The 23,094-nt window shown below is 51.1% G+C and overlaps 1 protein-coding gene across 2 annotated transcripts in view; it reads left to right on the forward strand.

The window, feature by feature from the left end:
* The first annotated feature begins 3,998 nt into the window (after positions 1-3,998).
* The window catches only part of UNC5D (unc-5 netrin receptor D), a 95,616-nt gene continuing 76,520 nt past the window's right edge, over positions 3,999-23,094 (forward strand). For both annotated transcript variants that reach the window (XM_027717465.2, XM_027717466.2), the window contains exon 1: positions 3,999-4,418. In XM_027717465.2, coding sequence (XP_027573266.1) covers positions 4,334-4,418 — 85 coding nt within the window. In that variant the 5' untranslated portion in view covers positions 3,999-4,333. The remainder of the gene's footprint in view (positions 4,419-23,094) is intronic.

Here is a 23,094-nt window from a genome sequence, read left to right on the forward strand (position 1 = left end):
CCTGGCAGGGCATGTCCTTTAAAGGGGGAGGGAAGAGGGGCTGTGTTGTTTAAGATCCAAAGCTCCTCATCCACATCCAGCTCCCTGGTTTGCTCAGGGATGGCAGAGGCAGCTGTGCACTGCCAGGAACCCGAGGGCAAAGGAGGAACAGGCTGAATTTCAGCTGTTTCTGCATATTCACGATGTCCTGTGCAATCCAACCCTCCTCCCCACCCCTGCAGGGTGAGAATGGCTCTGCTGGGCGGGCTCCTGATGGCTGGTCTGGGTCAGGAACAGAGCCCATCCCCCGGATTTCAGTGCTGTTTGCTGCTGCAGTGGATGTTCTGCTCCCTCCTCACTGATTTACCTGTTGTACAGGTGGGAATATTTGCACCAGAGCCAGTTGGTGCCTGCTGTTCCCTGTGACAACACCAGGGCTGTATTTGCATTTATGGTCCCGTTGCTGTCAGGTTTGCTCTGTGCCCCAGTGGCTCAGGTTCCAGGGCCAGCTCAGGTGTGGGTTTATTTGCAAGAGCTGGAAAATGAAGCAGCTCCTGAGAGTGTGCCAGCAGTGACCCCCCCCCCCAGCCTCTCCTCTGGCACCCAGATGATGTGAATCCTGATTTACTGCCAGGCACAGGGGGGTTACCCCAAGGTCATCCATCAAAGAAGGACCCCGGTGTAATCACCTGCCTGCAGAGTTTTATGTTGCACTCCAGGAGAGATGGAGACTGAGAGCACCTTTGCAGACTCAGCTGGAACGTTCTGCTGAGCTTCCAGGATGCAGGAGGTGGTTTATTTTTTATTTCCCCCCCCTTTCAGCCTGTAGCTCTGTGGGTTATTGGGAGTTATCGGTGTGTTCTGGCTGGAAAGGTTTCCTCTGCAGCTGCAGAGTGCTGGGTGTCACTCAGATAATGGGGCTGAAGGCACAGGAATCTCTCTGGCAACCGGCTCAGGGGCTCAGGATGGAGCCTGAGATGGGGAAAAAGGTGCTCAGAAGGACCTGTGGAGGGAGGTGGTGGCAGAGCCGAGCCCTGGAGGGGAGATTTGGGGCTCCAGGTTCTCTCTGCCCCTCCCAGAGGTGTTTCCTCACTCCTGTGTGTGGTTGCTGTGTCAAGGTGTTCAAGGGGGTCGCTTTGCTTTGGCCTTTCTCCTTTTCCAGTCCTGTTTAGGGGGGGTTTTGATGCAGCTGCATCGAACTCCAGGCTTGGAGCTTCTAGGAAATGAAGAATGCCAGATGTGGAGTGTGGACTGAGCCTCCATTCATAGAAACACAGCGGTGCCTTGAGCTGCCATGGCACTTCCAGAGCTTTAGTTCTGTATTTATCAGTGTTTGAAGAACATGTAACTTCATCTTCAGCTGCGTTTCACCTCCTCAGGAGCTGCTGGCACTTGCCTCACCCTGAGTTTTGGGTTTTTTTTGTGCAATATTCTGCTCATTTTTATTTCCAAAATAAAAGCTGATTGAAGTTACAGCTGCTGCCCTTATTTCTACTTTTGCTCGCTCCTTCCCCATCAGAGCTGTGTTACAAACTGGGAACTTGGTATTTTTATCCAAAGCACCAAACAGGGACTCGGTGGCGTAGGCAAAAATCCGTAATTAGTGGGGCTTGAAGCAGAAGTGGCTGTTTGTGTCCCAGGAAACGGGGCTGTGCTGCTGACGTGGGCAGGCCCTGGAGGGAGGGGGCAGGATGCTCTGACAGGGTAAAACTTCCCTGACCAGCTTCCCAGTTCTGGTCCTCCAGGGGTTTTGCGGATTTTTTTTTGTTGTTGTTGTTGTTTGGTTTTTTTGTGGTTTTTCTTTTTTTTGTTTGTTTCTTTTTGAGGGTTTTTTTGGGTTTTTTTCTGTTTGTTTTTTTTTTTTTGTTTGGTTTGGTTTTTTGGTTTGGTTTGGGTTTGTCTCTTTTTTTGTTGTTGTTATTATTTTTATTTTCCTTGGAAGCGTTGGACAGGGAGAATGACCTAAAAGGCTGCTGAAGAAAATGTATTTTTTCCCGTGTTTGCTCCCTGCCTTTTCAGCCCTGCTCCTCCTCGGGAGCTGAGGGCTGGCAAACACACATGATGGCAAGGGAATAAGGATCTTCTGATGTGATGTGCTCAGATATTGATTTTTTTTTCCTCTCTCTTAAAATCCTGTTTACAAATTCCTTTTGCTTTAATTATTTGTTTCCTCCTGAAGACAGTACAAAGCCAGCCTGCAGGAGGACCAACTGACAAGCCTTGTTCTTAAGTAGATGTAACTAATCCTCCTGCATCTTTCCAGCCTTTATCAGTCAGGCATTTCAAAACATTTTGTCTGTAGTAACCGAGTCCCCTCAAACGTGAGATGTGCCCACACTCCCGAGCTTTGAGGCTGGGAGAGAGGGAACTTAGTGCAGCTGCTCAAGTGGCAAGTGTGGATGGGAATAATCCCCGTGCTCTGACTCTTCTGGTCTGGGCACCTGCTGAAAATGGAGTTTATTTCCAACAGAGGGGGAAATGGAGGATAAATGCAGTGTTTCACTGGGGCAATATGTGGTACCTTGGCCAGGACTTGCACCATGTTCCACTCGCACAGCCCCGTTCCTCTCACAGGCACCACAGCTCGAGCACGTTTGTCCTCACCTTGGATTGCAGGAATCTCATGGTGAGACCCTTCCTGAGCATCAGGTCTCATTTTGTACCTTTTCCTGCTCCCTTCCTGGAGGTTCTGTGGCCCCCTGGAAGCTCAGGCACACCAGGTTTCACTGGGGCTTTTCCCCTTTCCTCTCCCCCTCTGCCCACTGAGCCCTGTGGCAAAGAAGACCCCACCAATTCCTGAAATCTCCTGCATTGGTGGATATAAGGACAGAGTCTGGAAGAACTAATGTTCTTCAGGCCCAAAAATTCCTCCTTTAGCCACTCACCTTTGTACCTTTGCTTTCCAACCTCTTATTGATCAAATCTGTTCAGGGCAGAACAGCAGCTGAGCACTTGAGCAGAGATTTCTTTTTTTTTGAGAGAGAGATTTTTTTTTTTGGCCTCATACTTTTGCTTGGCCATGTGTCCTGATCAGGTATATAATAGAAATATTTATATGCAATTAGCTGGGGGAAGGGAGAGTGAAACAGTGACACTCCTGGCAAGAAACAGAATTTTTGATCACAGCCCGATGCAATATTAATAATAACAACCCAGAACGGGGGTGCTCTGGGGGGCTGGGGGGTTCTTCCCCATGCTCTTGTTCACAGTTTTTAAGGGTTTGTGACCAAATATGTGGATTTAAGAGGGTAAGAGAGGGTAGAATGACCTGGGGAGGCTGGAGGAGCACAGGGAGGGCGGGTGGGAGGTTGTGCCCCCCCCCCCCACATTTGGGTGGATCAGAGGGTTTACTGGGGGATCACTGGGAATGGGGGGGAAGAGTTTGGGCTCATTCCAGTGGCTCTCCCAGGGTGGGTTCTGCACCCACCAGGGGGTCAGTGCAGGGAGATTTTTGGGGGGGCTCAGTGCAGGGGATGCTTGGGGGGCTCAGGGTTCTTAGTGCAGGGGGGCTCGGGAGCTCAGCGGAGGGGGGTTTGGGGGCTCAGGGCTCTCAGGGCAAGGGATGCTCAGGGGGCTCAATGCAGGGGGGTTTGGGGGAATCAGGGCTCTCAGGGCAGGGGATGCTCAGGGTTCTTAGTGCAGGGGGGCTCGGGGCCTCAGTGCAGGGGGCTCAGGGGTCTTTGGGGCTCAGTGCAGGAGGGTCTCAGTGCAGAGGATGCTCGAGGGGCTCAGTGCACTCAGTGCACTCAGTGCAGGGGGTCTCAGGGCTCTCAGTGCAGGGGATGCTCGGGGGGCTCAGGGTTTTTAGTGCAGGGGGACTTGGGGGTCTCAGGGCTCTCAGTGCAGGGGATGCTCGGGGGCCTCAGTGCAGGGGGGTCCAGGGGTCTCTGGGGCCCCAGTGCCGGGGGGTCCAGCCCCTCCGGTGGGTTTTTGATGCCACCCCTGTGCGACCCCCCCGACTCACCTGTTGGGGGGGGGGGGGGTCTCGCCCCACCTGTGCGCGCGCCGCCGGCAGGACCCGCCCCGCGCGCCCCCTAATTGGCTTAGGGGGGAGGGGCGGCTCATTAGTGATGCGGGAACGCGCCGCGGGCTCGGAGTCGGCGGCGGCCGGAGCGGGGAGAGGAGCGCGCGGACCCGCAGCATCCCCGCACCCGCAGCATCCCCGCACCCGCAGCATCCCCGCACCCGCAGCATCCCCGCGCCCGAGCGGCCACAAAGGGCGGGACAGAGGAGGGTGGAGGGGGGAAAACCCACCGCCCCACCGCAGCCGCGGCGAATTCTCGGAGATCTTGAGCCCGACCCTCGGCGGATCCGCATCCCGGCTCCCTCCATCCCCCGGCGCTGCGGGCACAGCATGGGCGGAGGAGCCCCGCGCCTGGACCCGCGGCGGCTGCTGCTGCTGCTGCTGGGGCTCTGCGGCTGGAGCACCGCGCTGCGAGGTGAGCGGGGGGCTCCTCGCCCCCTCCCCGAGGCACCGGCAAGTTTGGGGCGGGGGGTGCCACCGGTTGCTCCGGTGCGGGGGGAGCGGGGCAGGACCGCGGCTCCGGGATGGGGGGACGGCGGGGACCCCTCCGAGAGAGCACCTCGCACCCCCTCCGAGAGCAACACCCGCACCCCCTCCGAGAGAAACCCGCGCCGCGGCGGGGACAGGGCGGGAGAGGACAGCGATGCGCGGCGGGTGCGGGGCGGGCAGCGCTGCGGTGGCCCCGGCGCTGCTGTCTGTCGGTGCTGTCTGTCGGTGCTGTCTGTCGGTGCTGTCTGTCGGTGGTATCTATCGGTGGTTGCGGTGCTCGGAGCGCGGAACAGCCGCTGCAGGCTGCGGGCGGTCGGGCGGGGAGAGCCCCGCATCCTCGGGCATCCTCGGGCATCCTGCGGGGCGCGGGTCCCTCGGACGGGGCCGGTGCGAGGCGTTCGCGAGGGTCCCGGAGACGGGTCGGGCTGTGCCGGGATGGGGTCTGGGAGGTTCGCCGACCTCTCCTGGCGGGAAAGCTCTCCTCTCCAGCCCCCGCGAAGCAGCGCAGGTGCCTCGGCTCGATGCGCACACGATGCCAGGGGTCTGTTTTTCCGCGTCCCTGTAAGGCGGGTGCTCGCGGCGCTCGGAGTCCCGCTCTCTTTATTTTATGTAACTTTTTGCTGCTGGATCGCTCGAGTGCAACGATCCCCTCAGGGCGCGGAGCCAAAGGATGCCGACGGCCCCTCGCGGTCCCGCATCCCGCACTCCTCGGCGGCTGGAGCCGCGCTTCCCCAGGCGTTGGAAGTGCCGGGGGGGGTGAGCAGGGCGCTGGTGTCCTTTTAGGAGGCAGGTACCTGCTGTTGGTGAGGCAGTGTCCGCGTTCGGTGTGTTCCTTACAAAGGGCTTATTTTGGCACAATGGAGCAATCAGACTTTGCGGATCCTGAAAGCTGCCTCTCGCTGTTCCCGCACCAGCCCCTCCTTGGAGCTCTCTTGGCGTGCCCGTCGTGTCTCTGCTTCCATTTTCCTTTGTATGGACTTTACTAGCTCCGGTCTCTGCGTGGGGAATCAGCCACAGGTAGCCAGTGGCTTGTGACACCTCGCCACAAGTCCTGGAAGCTCAGTGGCCACCTCCCTTGCCGCGATCTCCCGTTGAACCCACTGACTGGTCCAGCAGGGGGAAATCAGAGAGGCTTTTGTGTGAGGGACAAAATGTGGCCTTTTGGGGGAGGAAAAACAACCAAACAGGGGGAGAAACACCCCAGCAGTTTCCAGGGCAGTGATAAATAATGAGAATAAAATAAGAAATATTTCCTATTTTTTTTTCCTAATGCTTTGATCAGGAAGCACCTGCACAAGGGGTGTGTGTGTGTGTGTGTGTGTGTGCTCAGATCAGCGGTGTGAGGAGCTGGGTGCCCTTTGTGTTCCACACCTGGGAGAGCTGGGGCAGCTCCTGCTCTGGGGGGGAAGTGTGCTCAGGATCGGGCCCGACTGGCATCTGAAATTCCACCCCACGGAGCAGGACGGTGTTCTGCTGCTGTTAAATAACACATTTCAGCTGTTTAATTAAAACCTGCCACGCAGGACGTTTCAGGTTCTGCACTGGGGCAGAACCTGCTTTTGGGAGAACAGTGATATTTGTTATTTTTCCCAGCAGTTTGGTGTCCATGGGCTCTCAGTGGTGCTGCTGCCTGCTGTTTACTCGTAGCTTTGGCTGAAGCAGTTAAACCTCAGTTCCAACCCTTGAGCTGTGAGATTTTTGCTTTATGAAGTTGTCTAAAAGCTGCCTCTGAGACAGATTGTGTTCCAGGCTCCCATTCTGAACGGGGATTAAAGAAAAATGAAATAACTGTAGATACCCTTCGCTCAGCACTTGAAATCTGTTGGGATGAATATACATGGGTAGCTGTGGGCTTTTGTTTTCCAGGAAAAATTGCCCAGACACGGTGGTAATTTGAGAAGAGTCTCACTAATATTTATTATCTCGTTGATGCCTCGAAACTAATTTTGGGTTGCACACATCTGAATAAAGACTTCTCTGAACACGAGCATTAATGTTCTCCTGCGCCGTGACACCGAAGCCCAAAGCTCCCTGTTCCAGGGGGTTCAGAGCTCTGGGTGCATTTTGTTCCAAACCAGCCTTGTTTAGGGATTTGCCTCTTCCCACGGCGTGGCTCTGCCTGGATGGCTTGGTCAGCTCGGATTTTATGATGATAAAATGCTCTGTGAAGCCACCTAATGGACTCGGGAGCTGCTGGAGCAAAGATCTCCTTTTAGCCTGAAATCTGCTGTTGGTTTGTGTTTTTTTTTTTTTAATTGCTTTTTAACATGAGAAGCACTGATCACATGCTGTTCAGAGAGCTGCATGTTTACAGTGATATTCTGCATCTAGGAACCGACTCGACAAACCAGGCTCTGGAGAAATAAAGCTTGTTTTAGGTAAAAATAGCAACTTCTGTTGATGTAGAAGTAAGACAGGACTGGTGTGACACAACTTGTGTCCTGGTTGTACCTTTTATCTTGTATTTAATGATGTCCTTGTGCAGATTAGACGAGCTCTTCTTTATTTCCCCACGAGTGGGCTGGGATTTCACTGTGTGCCCGAGGATTCTGTCCAGCCCTGCCAAGCCCCTGATTGTCACCAGCCTGGGGCCGTGGAGGAGCCACCCCCGATCTGGGGGATGTTGTGGGTTTGCTGTGCCAGCTCTGCTCCGGGGTTCCCACCCCGGGAACAGCGGGGAGGGGTCTGGGTGTCCCCAGCCCTCCATCCCAAAGGATGGGTGTTATTCCTGCTGCTCTCCTGGGCTCTCTGTCTCTGCTGCCAGTGGAGCTCTTTGGTTGGGTTGGTTTTGGTTGGTTCTGAGGACGTTCAACAGTTCACTGAGGGAATCAGTGCAGATGTGGCAGCCCCAGCTGCACACCCAGGTGTCAGTACATCGATTTATTTGGTCTCCAAGTAGGGGTGTTATTGATGCCTCAGCCGGGGCTGGGCTTGAGACAGGAGCAAACAGAAATTAAGGCAGGCCGGGGGTGCTGTAGGAATCTCTTTGCTCAAATCACTCCATCCAGAAAATGGTGCATTTTTTATCTTGTTAGGACAAAGCATTTATTAAAATGACAAGGCACTGCTCTGCTTTGAGCCAACCTCCCACTCTCCCGCAGTGTCTCCTGCGGGTTTCTCTGTCAATATTTATATTATTTGACTTTGTAACTTCTCGGAAAATAAACTTCCTCTACTGGTGGGTTTATTTAGTAAACAGAGCCTATTCCTCAGCTCTCCCCGGTGCCCCAGGCTCTGTCTGTGCATGGTGTAAGGCGGGTTTTGTTTCCAGAGGTGGGAAACTCAGGTTTTGGAACCGTAACTCCCAAAACCACGGGGAAATTTGGGCACTCCAAAGGGCAGGATTGCACAGCTGGTGCAGGAATTTTGGGTTGCATCTTCACTCAGCCAGAGCTCTGGCTCAGGGTGGGTTTTTACCAGGCCAGGCTGGAAGCTGAGGGGGTTTTTCCACAGTGAATTCCAGGAGGCAAAAAGCAAACCCATGATCCTGCTCCTGGAGCAGAATCCCTGGCTGTGCCTGTGCTGTGGTCCCAGCCCTGCCCTCTGCTCAGAGGTGGAGGCTGAGGAAGGAGCAGGGTGTTGACACCAGAGGCTGCTCTTTTGGTTGGTTTTGGATGCTGCTGCTGCTCTGGAGCAGATGGTCAGGTTCATTTGTATGAAACAGAAAAAAACCATTTCATTTTCTATTTATACTTTTTAATAGTCTCTGTTGTGTCACGTGGCCTCAGATCAGAGCAGGAGTGTCTGTGAGTGTGAAGGGGGTCTGTGTTCCAGCATCTCTCGCTGGGGTCAATAAACCACATTTTAGAGCCTCCCGAGCAACCTGACCCTTGGAATTTACCTGCAAACAGTGATTAATGTGATTTTCATCATCTTCCCCTCCCCACCCACCCTTCTGTGGCCTTTTTAACACCATTCAGAAAGGTTCTTAATGAAGAGCTGTTATTGCAGGCTCTTGGAGGAGTCCAGTCACTTGCCTGGTGGTGTTTAGTGCCAAATACTTCATAGGAGTTTCCATGCAGGGGATGTTGGAGGGCAATTCCACTTCAACGTGATCTTCCCTCACGAATTTTTTGCTGGCTGCTGCTGTAGGTATTTCTTTGGCTGGTTTTTTTTTTTTTGCCTGTTTTCTTTTTTTGACATTTACAAAAGCTCCAGACCCCAGCGAAGCCCTGAGTTCATTCAGCTCCACTTGGGTTAAAAACACTTCCTTTGGGAAGCTCAGCGTGGTTTTGAATTTATTCAGCAATTAGCTGGCTCTTGGATTATCGAGGAGGATGAATAGGCAGCAGCTAATTAATTTGCTTATACAGGGCATTGTTTGTGCAATTCTGTAGAACAATGGCAAAATTAATGTGGTTTCTCAGACGAGGACGTGTGAGGTTCCATGTGCATCCCAACACAACTCCAGCACCAGCTCTGCCAGTCCTTCTGGGGGAGCAAAGGAGGGGAAGTGCAGCCCCACGGCGGGTGGGTCACCTGGCAGTGGTTCCAGGAGTGTCACAGGGCTCGTCTGCTGGTGGATAACTGGGATTTTTTTCCCAGCAGGAAGTGCTTTTGTGGCTCTAGAACTCCTCTCCCGTGGAAGTGCATTGCCCAAGCCCTGGCAGAGTGAACGTGAACAGGGCACACGTGGAGATCTCCTGTGAACTGGGGACAGTCCTTCCCAAAACAGTCCTTCCCAAAATCCCTCCCGACAATAACAGAGAAACAAATACATCCCATTAATTAAATTCAGCCTCTGATCCAAATCCATGGCTGGTTTGCAGCTCAGCAGATGTGCCTGGGACTGTGATGGGGACGGATGTTCCACGTTCCAGGCCAGGTTTCAAACCCCTAAAGGTCCCTGGGAAGCCGTTTCCCTCTGAAATGTTCATTCCAGCTTCCCATTCCGCTGGAATTTGCTGCTGGTGGTGATACACTGGGAGGTGTTTAGTGCTGCTGACACCAACAATGCCACTTTCCAGCCGGGACCTTTTGTGTCCTTTAACTTGGCTGTGAAGGACAGGGGCTGTTCGGGGTAAAAAGGGGATTTTTGGGAGGCAGTGAACAGCCCTCTGCCTGTCAGAGCTGTGCTCTGAGGGTGGGAATGGATGCACTGGGATGTCCTGGTACAGTTCTGCTCGTTATTCCCATCAGGGAGTTCTTGGAGTGAAGCGATTTTGGAAAAAAAAAAATACAGATTTCTTAAAAAAGCATTAAAATGTCCTGGGTAGTTGTGCATCCTGGAGCCTTCGAGCCTCCCCAGGCAATGAGCAGCAACTTCCCTTGTAGGAAAGCAGCTGACAAGTATTCCAGGGATAAACACAGCAGTGCAAACCCTCTTATTCACCTTTAGAAACTACAGAAACCTGATAGAATCCACGAGGAAAATACACAGAGCCAACACTGAGTGACCTGGTGGATCTCAAGATGAAGAAATATGAGGTGGGATGCTGGAGGTGCCCCAATTTTGTGCCTTCTGCTGCCCTTCAGATTCTGGTCGGGGTTTTGGGACCCATATTAGGGTAGGAATAACTTATTATAGTAGGCCTGGTGTATATATAATTTATTATAAACACCTTTATTCTCACTTTCTTTCTTGTTATCAGCCCAGCTCCGTGGGCTTTTCCTCACCAGGGAGCAAATTCAGTAAAAGGAATTCAGTTTCCAGGTTAAAAGTTGGCAGCAAGTGAGTTCTTCCCAGTTGTCACCTGGTACCAGAATTTCTAGTTCTGAATTCCCAGGGCATTCCATTAATTACCCAGTTTGCCACAGGAACAGCAGAACTCCCCCCTGCTCCCCCTGGAATATTAAAAATGTAGGACTTATTTGCGTCAAATGAGCTCAGAAAATAAAAGGTGAATTTGGAGCATTTAATCTGTCAGCATCAATGAATCCGAAAGGATTAGCGTTCCATTATGGAGAATAGATTCTTCCCAAAGATAACTCTGCTACTTGACTTGCCTGTTTTCTGTGAGGGTTGCTGGGGATCTCATGGAGACTCCAGTTTAAATGTTCCTGCTCAGTTTTGATTGAAGCTCAGAGGCAGAGATGTGGTGCCTGGTCCAGGAGGAGCTCCGTAACTTCTCGTTCCTGCATCTTTAATTCTTCCTGAGAGTTTTTTCTGAGGAACCAGGGAGGGGTTGGAAGAGCAGGACCAGAACCAGGATTGCCCTGTGTGAAAGGAGGAGCAGGATTCCCAGGGGTGTGCTGCAGTGCAAGCACCAAAGTTTGGGCTCATTCTGAGTTATCACATCTTCGTCTGGTCTTGGATGTCTTAAGTTTCTTGAGTATAACTTCATTTGATGCCTTAAGGAAGCAGAACAGGAACATTTCTATATTTTTTTCCCCCCCTCTCCCCTAACAAATCCTCTTTCCACCTCTCCTTCCTCCCTCTGTGGAAGCAGTAGGTGGAGAAACTTCCTGATTTTAGGCAGAGCCTGGGCTGTAGTTTTGACTGAAATAACTGTAATATTGCCCTCACAGAGGTCTTGAGGTTCCACAGTTAGAAGTTCTCCCCCAGGAAAGGGATTTGGGTTGTTTTGGTTGAAGCCCTTGAGGAGATCTGTACTTAATGCTCTTTACTGGAGGTATAAAATGTTTTCCAGGGGCCCAAGCTGTTTTTCATGCTGAAGCAGGAAGGAGCTTCACTAATCCCGGAGTTATTTGTGTTATTCTGGGGAGTCATGTTTGGTTTTTACAGTGCCTGGTGCAGCTGGAAGTGGGGAGCTGTGTGTTCCTGCTGCTTGCTGCTGTTCCTGTGGGGGTTTTGAGCCATGTCAGCCCCAGAGTGACGTGTCCTGTGTCCAGCCTGAGCACTGGCTGGTGCACAGGGCACAGTTGGCAGCCCCAGGGGTGTCTCTGTGCCCTGTGATGCAGAAGCAAAGCAGTGATTTTTGGCCTCAGCCCCAAAGGGGACGTGCAGGAAAAAGCTTTGATTGCCATTTGCTTGCAATAACGAGATCTGCTGTTTTCATATCATTATTTTGACTCAGTCATGCTAAAGTGCACTCTTGAAAAGAAAACTTCAGTTTGGGCCAGCGAGTGTGATTTCTGTATTTTTTTTCTGTTTTGTTGAAAACACGGTGGGAATCTTTCAAAGCCCAACACAAAGCGTTGACATCCCTCTCTTTTAACCCAGCTTTGTGAAAGCCCGTGTTAACCACTGCAATGTGTCATGTTCAGCACCAGGGAGTGTTGCTTCCTGGAGTTCCCAGCAGCACCTCTGAGCTTCAACTTTCCAGCATTTCCAAGGAAATGCAGCTGACACGTAAAAGCCTCCAGGTGGAAATGTTGGTTCATGATTTGTAGCCGCGTTTTGTTTTTTTTTTTTTTTGTTCCTCTTCCAGTGATTTTTCTCTGTAGTTTGGGCTGCAGGTTTTCTCTTCCCTTTGCCTCTGGGATCAAGTTGGATCCGAGTTTCAAAAGAGGCACCAGTTAAAGGGTGAGTGAGGGTGTGGAAATCAAATCTATATTAAAATAACCTCCCTTTCCTCAGAACAAGCACAGAACTTGTTTTAAGCCTGAGCTGTTCTTGCACTTCTGTTTATTTTCAATCTCCAGTGGACAACCTGGACTGTGGACAACAGGAGAGAAACCCTCTTTGTGGCTATTGAAAATGCTCTTGGTGGCTAAAAAAAACTAATTAATGACATTCTCCTCGAGCATCTGATGCTGTGCAATAAACCCCAGTGTGGGTCAGGTGGGTTTGCTCTGGGAAGGAGTTAAAGATACAGGGACTGAGCTGGATTTTAAGCAGATTGCAACGACCTTTGCAGCCCTTTTTGTGCAGGTATTTACTGCTGGTTTTGTGCAGGTATTTGCTGCTGTGGGGCTGCCCACAGATGATGCATCTTGATGGTTTTCAGTACGTTTTTAAAACAAGGGGGGTTGTTTTGCTTTGGTCTGGCAGAACTGGCTCAGCAGTGTGGAGCAAAGGGTGTCGGTCAGAGGCTCAGTCTCCTTTATTTTGGTGGAAGTCTTTGCTGGCTCTGGAGTGGCTCTTCAGGAGCAGGGATCTGTCCCTGCCAGGGGCTGATGGAGATTGAGGCTGTTCCAGCCCAGGCACTGCACAGAGCCCGGGTGATGGCCCGTGTTCATGAAAACAGATTTTTGACCTCTGGGCTGTCATTAAACGGTTTCTGCTGGAGATCAGCAAGTCTCTGGTGGCCATTCCTGCTGGAGGAGCCTCTCCTGCTGAGCTGGCACTGCAGATCCTCGGGAGCAACATGAAGGAGTTGTTTTAATCACTGTGACAAGGTGACTGGCAGGAGAATCCTTCTGTCCTGTCAAGGATCTTTGAGATTTTAACTCAGCAGGCTGGGTGGCCCTGGCAGTGCTCCTCAGACACGTGTCCTTGGACTTCCTTAGGGTTGGGGTTTTTTTGGATTAGGACAGTGGAGGTGTGTGGTGTCTTTAGAAATCCATCCCATTTAATTTTAAGCCATCTCAGACCCCCTTCCCTCTGTGTCAGAGGAGTCAGTGAATCCACAACTCGGCCCCCTTGTGTTCCTGCCCCTCAGCTGCTCGTGGGCAGCACGAGGGTTAAATTCCCTGCCTGAGACAGTGAGAAACTCTGACTTTGTATTTGCTGTCCCTAATCCCGTGTCTGCTCCCCAGGCCTGCAGTGATGCCTGGGATGCTCATGACAGACACACAATCTGCTCAGGCTTGTGACTGAAGCAGAGCTCGCCTGGGATCCTGCTGAGCCTGGGTTTAACAGATTTACCCCTTGTAGCCTAAAACCCAGCACACCCAGCTCTGGGCTGACGTGGCTTTGCTGGGTGATGGGCTCAGCCAGGGAGAAAGACTTCAGAGTGCCTGCAGTGGGTTCTCCAGAGCTCTCCAGCCCCCTTCCTGCTTTGTCCTCGCTGAACTTTATGGAAGTGGAAGGAATTCTTTGTGCTCTTGTGCTGTTCCCCTTCATTCCTCGGTGCTGTAGGACACAGAGGGTGACTCTGAGGCTGCAGCAGTTTGGGCAGACTGGGGGCTGGTCAGGTCAGTCCTAAATCTTCACAGAATACAGAGCAGCAGATCCTTATGTTTATAAACAAATTCATCTTCTCCCACACTGGAATAAGCCGGGAAGCTGCTGAATTAATGAGCACTGAAGCTGTGAGTGCTGTGGCTGCTCTCACTTGGGTTGTCTCTTGCACCATCACTCTTGCAGATGACTGTGAACTCCTTGCCTTGGCTTTCACTCGAGCACAGCAGAAACCAAACATGCAGGGAGTGATTTCAACAAGGATTCGCTTGTTTTGCTGGGTTTTGGTTGGGTTTTTTTTTTTTTTGGTTTGCATTTATTTTACAGAAGGAGACCTCCTGAAGTGTCTGTGGCTTTGTGCATGCCACGGGGGGGAGGCTCAGGAGCCAGATCCTGATGGGAAAATGGAAAGCAGGTGTCAGGGAAAAGCAGCAGTCCCTTATTTCTGGTGAAGGAAACGCTGCCCTGGGAGCTTGGCTGTTCTGGAGGGGGGAAAACACCACTGTGTGCCTGCAGAGCTGAGCTTGTAACACAGGAGAGAGGAACAGGGGCCTGATTTCCTGCAGGCTGGAATCCCCCAGGGCAGTATTGTGGTGTGTGTGTGGCCCAGCAGTGAGGGATGAGCACAGGGTGGGTTTGGAGTGGCACCACCTCCCTTCTCCCACCTCCTCCCCATTAATGACCCCAGGGTTGCTCATTGCTCTCCAGCCTCTCCTCCTCCTCCCCCTTTCCATTCATCTTTCCATTCACAAAGGACCTTGTTCCCCTTCCCAAAGCCCAGCCCCAGGGCAGGCAGCCTGGCTCTCCCTCAGCCCCTTCCCTGCCTCCCAGCTAACTGCTGGAGGACTCCATCCACCGTGGAAATGAGGGATGGGATCCCACCCTGGGCTGTGTGTGACCAAGGCAGGACCCAGCAGCAGGTTGGAACATTTTGAGGTCTGTTCTTTGGGCACAGGCTGCTGTTCCTGGCTTTCTGTGGCCCCCAGAGCACCCTTTGCCTGATCCTGCAGAGCACTCTCTGTCTCCTGCTCCCCGACCCCCCAGTGTTGCCCTGGCTCCCCAAAATCCTGCAGGAGAGCTTGGATTCTGCTCCCAGCTCCTCTCAGGTTCCTTCAGTGCTGCCAGACCTCTGCTGCAGGCACCTCAGGAGCAGCTTTGCTGGGGGTTATCGTGCTGAAATTTCCTCCAGACGTGATTATTTTGCAAATGCCTTTTCTGTAAAATGACACGGCGAGGGCTCGTTATTAATGGGGGTTTTCTTAGTAAACAGACCCAATGTGTCTTTTGTTCTCTTTTGACTTATCTTAGCCCCAGAGAGCCGACCATAAATAATATTTTGCCAGAATTAATTCTGCCCTTGAAGGCAAGAATCGATGACCTCGACAGATGCCTTTCACCTGGGAATGTCACTATCAGCCAGTTCTTTGTGTCAGCCTGGCCAGGGGAGATAAAACACCCAGAGCTGCCTCCTTCAAACTTGGATCAGTCCTTAGTAAGGCTGTGAACTAATAAATTCGTGCTTATCAGGAATATGAATATCCTGTCTCAGTGTCTGCATTTCTAAAAGAAACTTCAAAGAACATCTTTGTCTTGAGGATTCTCTAGTTTTTCATAAAAGGATGAAAAGCACTTTTTGGAACCTTAAGTTGGTGTCTTCCCTCAAATCTGTCTTGACAAGTGTTTAATGGCATTATCATCTCACATGGCCTGGGTGCTGGAGGTGTCTGAGCAGCTGGGAGTGCCTCTGGGGCTCAGGCAGGAATTCTGCCTGGGGAGCAGCTGGATTGAGGGCTGGATCCCCTGCTCTGCCCTGGGCTGTGACACATCCCCTGCACAAAGGGGGGGGGTGGGCCAGAGGCTGCAGAGAAGATGGAAAGGAAATGTTCCTAAAGAAGGCAGGGCAGGGGGGGCTGTCGTGGTCCAGGCACCAGCTCAGTTCCTAATCCACATTCCTGTGGCTCAGCCCAACCAGCCCCTGCTCTGCTCATTCCAGGCTCTTACATTTTTGGGGCAGGATCTCAATATTTAAAGAGATGGAGAGGGGGGAATGAAGCTCATCTCTCACTGCAATGTTACTGAGATCATTTCATCTCTTGGCCAAGGGCTTCAGGCCTGGGGGGGTTTTCTCTGAGCCAGTTCCATCCTCAGCTGCCTGTGCAGGCTGGGTGGGCCTGGCAGGGTCCAGGAAGGACAGGATGTGAGGAGTTTATTCCCAAACTGTCCAGATCACAGATTGCTACAATGGGTTTATTGCAGAGTTTTATTAAACAGCCTTAAATCACCAGGCAGTTCTGCATCTGTACAATTAAACCAAGATAAATTCAATTTACTGAGCCCTTGGTGGATGGCACAAGGTGAGGCTGGGGGACAGAAGGAAGCCAAGTGATCAGCCAAAGCCTTTGCTTTCTTTTTTGTGGTGGACAGTCTCTCTCAGACCCCGCTGAAGGTGGGTGATGCCCATCCTTGCCCTGTTTCTCTTTGCCTTTCCCACACTGGGATCTGAGTTTCCCTGGCTCCAGGGATCTGCTTCTGGGGGGGGTCTGGCTCCCAGAGCCCGTGAGATCCAGAGGAAATCCTTTGACTGGCAGGGAAAATTGCCCCAGCCTTGCTGGAGCCCCACCAGAGACCTGCTTTGGTGCCTCCTGGTTCCCTGTTCCTCTCGACCCCAAAGTTGCTGCTCCCCAGTTACCACTTTATCTGCTGCAAACAGGGCCCTGGGGAAGGGGCTGCCTTGGGAATGCTCTGCCTGGCTGACAGCAGGTTCTCTCCCTGGGGAGGGAATGTAGGGCAGTGTCTGCCAGCACCAGCCCCTCTCTCCCCTCCTTTCCCCTCCTCTGCTCTGGGTGGATGGTGACATTTGCAGGCCCAAAGAAAGGAAAAGAAAAACCCAACCTGCTGCCGTGCAGTCGATTTTCATTAATTTCCTAATAACTTAATCTGTGTCAAGGAACGTAAAACGGATCAAAACCTAAATGAGAAGGACTTTTTTTTTAAATAATAAAACATTGGCAGGCAGCCCCAGCGCCTTCTGCTCCAGACTGAGGAGCTGGGATGCTGCAGCACATCTCAGAGGGACCATTTTTAGCTTAATATGGTAAATTGCATTAAAATTAAAGGACAGAAATAGCCTCCCCCAAATTGCAGCTGCAGCATGTGACTCCTCAGGCCTATTTACTAATTTTTCAAATCCTGCTGAAGTTCTGACTGAGAATGTCATGAGCTTTTTCTATTCCAGATTTGGTGAGAGCCAATTAGTCCTGCAGTGCTGGGCCTGCAGCTGCTGATGTCACGGGCTCAGCTGGCAACAAAAGGGACTTATTGGGACCATTTTAGCAGAATGTTATCTAAACCTGGTGGATTAACACGACAAACAGTGGGCTCTTTGTGCTTGATTTGCAGTAAAACTGCTGAGCATTCCCAGGTTTGCACCCCCTGCTCTGCTGCCTTCCCTGGGCTCTGGGATGCAGACACGTGGAAAAGTGCTCAGGGGGAGGCTTGGAACACAAGGTTTGGTTATTCCCGAGAGGTTTTTGCCAGGTGAAAAGTAAAACTTGATTTACAAAGTGCTGCCTAGATCCTCTGTGGTTGATTAGGCTTTATATGACTGGTAGAATAGTAATCTTAAATAAAATCTAGTCCATGTTACTTCCACGAGCAGTTGGTTGGTTGCAGGATGGATTTCTTTGGATTTCTGAGCTGTGCCTTGATCCTGACAGTAACATACTGAAGGCCATGAGGCAGTGCCAAGGGACCTAAAAAGAAGTCATCTTATGCTTAATTAGCCCCAAATGTAATTTTGTGCTTTTTGTGGGGAAAAAAACCCCAAAACCCAGTAGCTGTTGGGATGAGGCCTCAGTAGGTGTTTCCCAGAACCCGCCTGGGAGTGGCAGTGAATCCTCAGGAGCTGAGGAATGGGATAACCTGGGGGGGGAAAAATGGGATGCTGAATGAATTGGTGGCTGTGTTGCTGTTGCTCAGGATGCAAAGAGGGTCTGACCAACCCAGGGCAGGTTTGTCACAGAGTTTGTGCCCAGGCAGGTGCCAGGGTGTGGCAGGCAGGGAGATGAGCCTCACAGGCAGAGGAGCACCCTTGGCCTGGGCAGGGAATCAGGGAGGCATTTGCTAAAAGAGCCTCATTCTGCCTTTTGTTTTTATTTTATTTTTCATTTAAAGAGCGATTTAATTGCATGTGAATCGAGGGGTTTTTTTTTAAGATGGATTATTGCTGTCAATGGATTTCATAAACCATGACCTCTGCTCTGCAACCTCCTCTCAGAGCCTGGCAAAAAAAACCCCAACAAACCCCAAGCTGCTTAACCATGACATAATTGTCAGCCACGTAATTGTGCTCTGAGTGCCTCTGGCACCCGCTGGCACTTGGAAATGTCAGAAACTGCTGCCACAGGCTCTGCAGTCACTTAAATACCAGTGTGGAGTGGAGTCTCTGCTTGATGAAAACACTTCAGTGCCTCGTGTGCTGCTGCATCAGTGGGGCTTTCATGCAGCATCCAAACCACCTGTGAACGAGCTCCAGAGCTCGGAGCTGTTGGGTGGGGTTGGATTTAGAACCCTTTGGAAAGAGCTCAGGCTGGGACCTGTCCTCATGCACAACTGGGAACAAAGATCTGCCCCCTGCTCTGGAGCTGGGGATGATCCTGTGTGGGTGTGATCAGGATTGGGGGGTTACAGCAGAGGTGGGGACAGCCCAGGACCCCTTTGCTCCGTGGGGCACCTGATCCTGTGCCAGGAGCTGGTGCTGGAGCTGCTCTTTGGGTGTCTGTGCTCAGGAGAAGCAGGTTGGTAACTGGGGGTCAGGTCAGTCACTGCTGCTGCTAAAAACAGCTGTCAAAACCTCCTTTGGAAAGAGGTTTTACCACAGCAGGCAGGAAAGCACATCCTGCACCCTGTCAGCAGGGATGTGATGGGAGCCAAAAGGGCTCGAAGTGGCAGGTTAAGAAACACCCGGGTCCCTGTCTGGGCTCTGACAGTCTCTTTGCCATGATCACTCCTGTGAAAAGGCACAGAGAAACCTGGCAGCTCAGGCTTTTTTTTTTTTCCTTTCTTCTCCCTGCCTTTCTTTCCCCTTTCCTTTCCCTTGCTTTCCCTCCTCATCCCCCTCCCCATTTCCTTTCCTCCTTTTCCCCTTTCCTTTCCTTTCCTTTCCTTTCCCCTTTCCTTTCCCCTTTCCTTCCCTCCCCTTTTCCTTTTCCATCATTTCCTTTCCCCTTTCCTTTCCCCTTTCCTTTCCCCTTTCCTTTCCCCTTTCCTTTTCTTTTCTCCCCTTTCCCTTTCCCCCTTTCCTTTCCCCGTTCCTTTCCTTCCCCCCCCCTTTCCTTTCCCCTTTCCTTTCCCCTTTCCTTTCCCCTTTCCTTTCCCCTTTCCTTTCCCCTTTCCTTTCCCCTTTCCTTTCCCCTTTCCTTTCCCCTTTCCTTTCCCCTTTCCTTTCCCCTTTCCTTTCCCCTTTCCTTTCCCCTTTCCTTTCCTTACCAAACCTTCCCTTCCTTTTCCCTTCCTCTTTCCCACCACACCTCTGGTACCAAAACACTGCAGCTTTAAAGGGCTTGGAACACAAACCACAGAAATGCTTCATTTTCTGCTGTGCTCAGAAAGCTGGATTTTTTTATTATTATTTTTATTTCCCCCCCCCCCTTATGGCTTTTTATTTCTCCTCTTTTTAATGGCCTGCAAGAGGCATTTTCAGATAATCCTTACAATTAATCTGTGCAGAAAGGCCACTTTGCAGTGGGGGTTTTGGCTGGTGGGCACAGAGGGAACGTTGTCATTTGGGCTGAAATGCAGGAGTTTGGGTCTGGTTGGAGGGGTTTTAACAGTGACCCCAGGCAAGCAGCTTTCCTGCTCTGTGGCTTGATTCATCTCAGGCAGGTAAATCTTCCTGGCACGTGCCATTACTCAGCCCTGAGGTAAATGTGGCTTTCCAGGCAGCGTTTCAGCGAGCTGGGGGTGAAGCTGCCGGTGCCAAAGGTTGTGTTTAAATTAGTGTTCAGTTAAAATGTTTTATGGATGATGCTGGCAAGGACTGTGGGTTTGCAAGCTCTTGCAAATGCAGGTAACGTTGCTTTTCACTCCTTCTGTCAGCTTGGAAGCTGTCCTGAAGAATCCACACAGCCAGCTTTCGGGAGAGCTGTGGCAGTGAGACATTCATAAAACTGGAAATTTGGCATTTCGTGGCCCTGTTTTCACAGAGTGTTTTTCCTGTTTGCACCGTGGGAGCCAAGAGCAGGCTCTGTGTTTGAGAGTTACCAAGAGAACCTTTGCTGGACTCTTGATTTCTGACTGTGAAATCTTAAAAGCTCTGTGAACAGGACTGGCCCAGCCCAGTGCTGCTGTCCAGGGGGTTCTGAGGGTGGCAGGTTAAAGCTTCTCTGCCTGCAGTTATTTATCCTCTGAGGAAGCAAATCCTTTCTTCACCCATCCCCAGGCACAGGTGGGATTGTTGGGGTGTTGGAGCTGGATTTTGGTGATGCTGGTGGGTCCCTCCCAACCCAGGATATTCCCTGGTTCTCTGAACCCGTTGTTCCATCCTGGGGTTTTGTGTCTGTTCTGTTTAAAGACTTTTCAGTTGGGTTCTGGCCACACTTGCAGAGCTGCTCTGCAGGCTCCTGTCCCAGCACTGCTGTGCCTCCCTCAGGGGGAGCACGAGGGGCTGGAGGTGCTTCTGAGTGCAGGGAAAGCTCAGGTACAAACCCTCCACCAGCAGCTGATCCTTTTCCAGGGAGGGAGGATCCATCCCATTATCACTGACTTGGGAGCTCCAGCCCCTGGCTGAGCAGTTTCTGCAGCTGCTCCTGCCTTGAACTCTTGTTTTTGTTGGTATTTTTCTCTCTCTCTCCACGTTCCCCCGTTCAAAAGGGTGGGATATTGTGAGAGGAGAGGGGAGGATGAACCCAACTCTGAATGCAGAAATAATTATTGTCCTTGAGGAATACAAAGGGAAGTGTTTGGAAATGGAGAGGCTCGTCCAGGCCCCTTTTATCTGCACCAAGAGCCAATTACTCCATTCAAGATGAAGTCGAGTGTGGGCAGGATGAGAACAGTGCCAGCCTGACCTGGTGACATCTGTTCTGGTCCCCTCTGGATCTCTGCCTGTCTTCTCTTCATTCTGAGAAGATATCTGGCATGTACAAATTAAAACCAATTAAAGCACTCATCAATCTCTTAAACTGTTATTTATTAATAACAATTTCAGTTACCGCTGCTTGCAATTTAAACATCAATTTGATTTTAAATCCCTCAAATTATTAAATTTGAATAATTTAAAGCTGGATGATGTTTGTAAGAATAAGTGGCACGAGACAGGGCTTTCATCAGTAATTTTTCAAAAGTCAATCAGTATTTAGATTTTGGAGCTCTGTTATCTGATGGTGACATTAAAACCATCACAGCCCTCTGGAATTCCCTCAGGTGGGAACCACTGTGATCCAGCCCTGGCAGGGAAGGTTTGTCAGAAGCCTGGAAACAAAGCCCTCGACTGAACATCTTTGAAGCACAAAAGCATCTTTAATATTAAAGGATCAAACAGGGAGAAATTACGGACTCAGTGTGAGAGAATTTGCTGATAAAAACGTGTCTCCTGGATGGTTTGTGTTTCTAATCCAGTGTGGGTTTAGCTGGAGCTTCCCTGGGTGTATCCCACGTTCCCAGCGGGAGCACCAGAGCTGGGATGGATGGAGGGGGAGTCACAGAACATGGGAAACCAATATTTTCTGACAATCATGGAAGGTTGATTTGCAGGCAGCTGTGAAAATCAAAGGCCTGTCTGATGTTGGTTTGATTTTTTTATTTTTTTTTTTTTAAATTTCCAGACCTTTCACGGGATATAAACATCCAGGTTTGCCCAGTGATTTACTTTAGAGTTGTAACTTTATTTCCTTTTATTTTTTGGAGCAAGGTGTCAAATGGTGGATGCTTTTATTGGTGTGAAGAGTGAGAGGATGAGTCACTTGGCCCAGGGTGGCCGTGGTGCTTTACCAGGCACTCTGGATGGCTTCTTGCAGGAAGCTAAAATGGGATAAATGGCTCTGTTTGTAACTCTCCAGGTTGGTTTTGCTCCTGGCAAAGCTTTGTGGAAGCAGAACTGGTTCTGTGCTTCCTCCTCTACTTGTTGGGGTTTTTTTATTATTTTTCTGGAAGCTTTCTGGAGAACATTTGCATTTCTATCATTGTGTCTCTGTGCCTTCCCTGATGTTTTTCCCTTTCAACCCCTTTGTTCCATCCTGGTGCTTTGCCTTTCCCTTTGTCCCCCTGAGAAAGGGAATTCTCAGGTCAGCAATGCAGCCCGGGAGAAATGGCCTGTAAAACAACTTAAATAGCAGCTCATCTGTCCTTATTTGTTGCATTTAGATGCCTGAATACATTCTGGGGGGATTTGTCTTACCTGTGTCAGGAGTTCCTCAGCCAGCAGCCGTTTCCTGGGCAATAACAGTTTATTTAAACCATTTATTTGCTTCCTGGAGGATTCACTTGTTTGTGTGGAGGAGATGAGTGTCTGCTTGAAGGGGCCTCTTGATTTCTGGGCAGCAGATCACCCTTTGCCTTCTGTGTCTGCTCCTGCCTTTGCCTCCCCACAGGTTTTCCAGGCCAGGGGACAAACTGGGAAGGGCAATTCCGTGCACACAGGGATTTGTGAAGGGTCTGGATCCTTGGCTTTGGAGTCCAGTAACCCACAGGCTCCAAATAAAGGGTTTTTCTGCAGCTGGAATACAACTGCAGTTCTTCTCCCTGCCCTGGGTCATCAGCTCACCAGGACAGAGGGACAGTTGTGAGTCCAGACAGACTCTGATGGTTTGGGCAGTGCAATGGGGGGGTGGGCACGGGCTGGCTGTTGATGGGATGCTCTTGCCCCTCTCTCCTCTCCCCTCCCAGTTTCCAAGGTTTTAACCTCGGGGTCACTGTGCATCCTCTGCCCTTTGGACGATCCACCTGCTGTCCCTTTTCTGTTGCTCACCCAGCACTGTCACCTGGGTGTCACCTGGCCAAGGAGTGAAGTGTCAAACTGGAGAGGGATGAAGGGCAAGTTGATTGATAAATCCAGATGATTCCAAGGGGTGTGTGTATCCAGGCAGATGGACCTGCAGTGCTTTGAGGCACAGAAACCAAAAGCACCCTTTGATGTCTGGTTGGGCAGCAAACCCTGCTCAGCTGTGGCAGAATCAAGGAAAGGAAGGGTCAGCTCAGTGTTTATGCAGCAAATCGGGGCTGAAATTCCAGATACAAAATCCCCAACCTGTGGCCTTGGCCCTCCCTCGAGCTTGGTGAGGCTCCTGTGCACAAACAGGAGCTGTGAACACACTGACCAAGGCTTTGAACATTTTTTTCAGCTCGTGGCCACTGAGGTGTTTTTCTGTGCTCTCTAAAAGCTCAGCTGCAGTGCAGCACCTGATACCTCACTTATTAAACCTCTCCAACGCCGTGGCCTCCTGTTTTCTCATTATTTATGCCAGGTAAGGGGCTCTCTGTTCAGGTAATCATGCTGTGTAACTACAGAGGAATGTAAATGATATTTCCTGATACACTGAGCAGCAGCCTCGGAATATAAATGATATTTATGAGGAGCTGGGAAGCGCTTTAAATATTGTGGAGCCGCTTCCTCTGACACGTCGGGGAGAACGACGCCCAA

The sequence above is a fragment of the Pipra filicauda genome, unplaced genomic scaffold (genome assembly GCF_003945595.2).
Source record: "Pipra filicauda isolate LSUMZ 115617 unplaced genomic scaffold, ASM394559v2 scaffold446_size559374_pilon, whole genome shotgun sequence".
Classification (NCBI taxonomy): domain Eukaryota; kingdom Metazoa; phylum Chordata; class Aves; order Passeriformes; family Pipridae; genus Pipra; species Pipra filicauda.